The sequence below is a fragment of the Pristiophorus japonicus genome, chromosome 18 (genome assembly GCF_044704955.1).
Source record: "Pristiophorus japonicus isolate sPriJap1 chromosome 18, sPriJap1.hap1, whole genome shotgun sequence".
Classification (NCBI taxonomy): Eukaryota; Metazoa; Chordata; class Chondrichthyes; family Pristiophoridae; genus Pristiophorus; species Pristiophorus japonicus.
The window spans coordinates 108,978,476-108,981,106 of NC_091994.1; the positions used below are offsets into that span (position 1 = coordinate 108,978,476).

A 2,631-nucleotide genomic window follows, 5' to 3' on the forward strand; every position below is an offset into this window, starting at 1 on the left:
TCAAAAGTTTTGAATGTAAAAGGTGCATTGCAGTGCCCATGCTAATCCCCCCTTTGCCAAGACGATCTAAGAGAGGCAGCGATTGTTGACACCCGTGTCTGGTTCGTTGCAAGCAGAAGATGTCGCTCCGCCAACTCCAGCTCTCTCTCACCCTCTCGCCAATTGAAGGAGCCAGAAATTCAAGTTGTCAGCGCCTGAACTGGTGACTCATTAATCCGGTTTGTGTGTGGGAGCACTTTTAAAATGTGCACGGATTTACATGCACATGTGTGACACCATGGCTCCCTCAAAGCAGAAAATTCCGAGAAAGATGATTTGCTTTTTTTTTCTGTGCCAAGCGAGTTCGTTTCGTTTCTGTGTAACAGTGCCATGGTCCACTGACAGATGCATTTACATATCCAAATATAATTCGGTGTATATTCGTGTCGCCGTGTATAACGCAGTCCCCATTTAATTTAGTAAATTGTAAAGATTAAAACTTCCAGTGAATCCAGGGTGTGCTGTGACTCGAACTGGAATAAAACTTATCCTGTTGCTATTCCTAATTTTAGCCCTCGTGTGAACGTTTAAGGAAATTCACTGCACGTCGAACAGGCTAAGTCGGATCTTGCAGTGTATTTGTAGAGGGTGTGTAAATGGCTCAAAGGCTGATTTGGGGATTATAAGGTAACGTTGTGTAGTGTTTCTTTTTAATCGTGTTAAAATAGATATTGAGGCAAGTTTCTTTGCACCTGAACAAGGTGCTGACAGACATGTATCACATCATAATAAATGACTTCAACCCATTAAACTTTATCCAGTTTAACTCGTCCTCTTTTTTTCTCGCGCGTTTATAAGTAGGAGGTGGGGTGAATGATAACATAATCTCAACTCTGGGTTAATTTGACCTCGGAGTAACCCTGACACAAAATTATCATTGGTCCTATTTAAATGAGTTGGTGATCAGCCATTGAGAGCTGAGTGGGAGGAGTGAGGACTCTGGAGCTGAGAGCTTTTCAGAACAGGGCAGAGTTCCGCGCAGATCAGGAAGACAATCCAATTCCTCTGGATTCCTACAGTTCCAGCCCCATCTGATTTGGTGCTAAAAAGGGATGGAAACTTTTCACGATAAGGAGAGATATGATCCGGAAGGGATCAGCGACGATTCATCCGTTAGAGACGAATCAATATTGGACAAGGCTGTGGGCAAGGAGTCCCTGGAGAAGGTCGACCTCTCTCAGAAGCCCCCGTATTCTTACGTGGCCTTGATAGCCATGGCAATCAAGGAGAGCCAGGAGAAGAGGCTCACCCTCAATGGTATCTACCAATATATCGTCGCCAAATTTCCTTACTATGAAAAAAATAAGAAAGGGTGGCAGAATAGCATCAGGCACAACCTCAGCTTGAACGAGTGTTTTGTTAAAGTTCCCAGGGAAGGCGGAGGAGAGAGAAAGGGGAATTACTGGACATTGGACCCAGCCTTTGAAGACATGTTTGATAAAGGGAATTACAGGAGGAGAAGGAGGGTCAAGAGGCCGTACAGACCGTCTTCGTCTCCGTTTCTGCCTGGAAAACCGTGCGTGAATTATTCGGATCCCTTTTACTACCAGACGCCCAAGTATCTGCAGTCCCCCTTTGCGACCAACTCCTGGTCAATGGGCCAAGGACAGTCCAACTCCTCGATGGCTTACCACCCGTCCTGCCAGGCGGCCAGCGGCAACGTCAGCCCGGTCCCCATGAACGGACTAGCCTCGTCTTACGCCCCTTATTCTCGAATGCAGAGCTTGCCCTTGGTGCCGGGACCCGCCAGCCCCTACGCCGGCATGAATCAGCAGATGAGCCCGGGGACTCACGCACCGAGCCCCGGCTACCAGCTCTCCTGCGCACGGCAACCAGAGGTGCCAGTGGTGCATTGCTCCTATTGGGAATACGGACCTATGACCACCAGAATGGATATGTAACTTTCCCAAGACATTTAAAATACATATCATCACTGACGGTGGTAAGACGTTTTCTTTGAAAGTGCCAAAAAATAAAATGAAAGCTTGAATTGTTCTTTTTCCTGGTTTGCAAAAACTAAAGGCGCATTTGCTGGAAAATTAAATGGACCCATCATGGGTTGTGAAAGATTTCGGTAACAAATGGGCGCCGAAAACTTTGCGATTGCAGAAAGAAATGGACTGTTTGGGGGGGAAAAGAGGAGCGTTTGTTATTTGAAATTGTTAACAGGGTTTATTTACATAAATAGTGCTTAAAAATGTTTGACCGTGTGTTGTACTTTAATTTGTGAATTTTGAGCTGTTTGTCTTTAGTAATACAATGTTCGGCAAAAATGTTTTTTTTTTGGAAAACAGTAAGATCCAATGTTAAAAACGTTATCGACGTTCTAACAGATGAAGGTTTGGGACCAATGTCAAGTGTCGATGCATAGCACTTTTGTGTATTATTTTGTCAAAATAAATGTTTTTTCAAGAATCCTAGTGTCACTAACTTCAATACTAGTCGCTGTTGAAAGCAGCAACTACCTACTTATATTCTTCCAATAGTTAGCAGGCAACCTACGGTTCTAAGTACAGCTCGTTCATTTGTGTTAAAACTAATTCTTTGTCTCAAAAAATGTCGAGAATTTGGAGTTTTATTTTTACCGAGTCT

General features: G+C 44.2%; 1 protein-coding gene across 1 annotated transcript; it reads left to right on the forward strand.

Moving 5' to 3' along the window:
• Positions 1 to 1,091: 1,091 nt before the first annotated feature.
• On the forward strand, positions 1,092 to 1,940 carry foxl2l (forkhead box L2-like). The gene has a single exon (XM_070861043.1). It carries the CDS (start codon positions 1,092 to 1,094, stop codon positions 1,938 to 1,940), a length of 849 nt encoding a protein of 282 aa, XP_070717144.1.
• Positions 1,941 to 2,631: the final 691 nt, after the last annotated feature.

What these genes read in the sequence shown, in the direction of transcription:
- foxl2l (XM_070861043.1), top strand. Translation starts at nt 1,092, where the DNA reads ATGGAAACTTTTCACGATAAGGAGAGATATGATCCGGAAGGGATCAGC.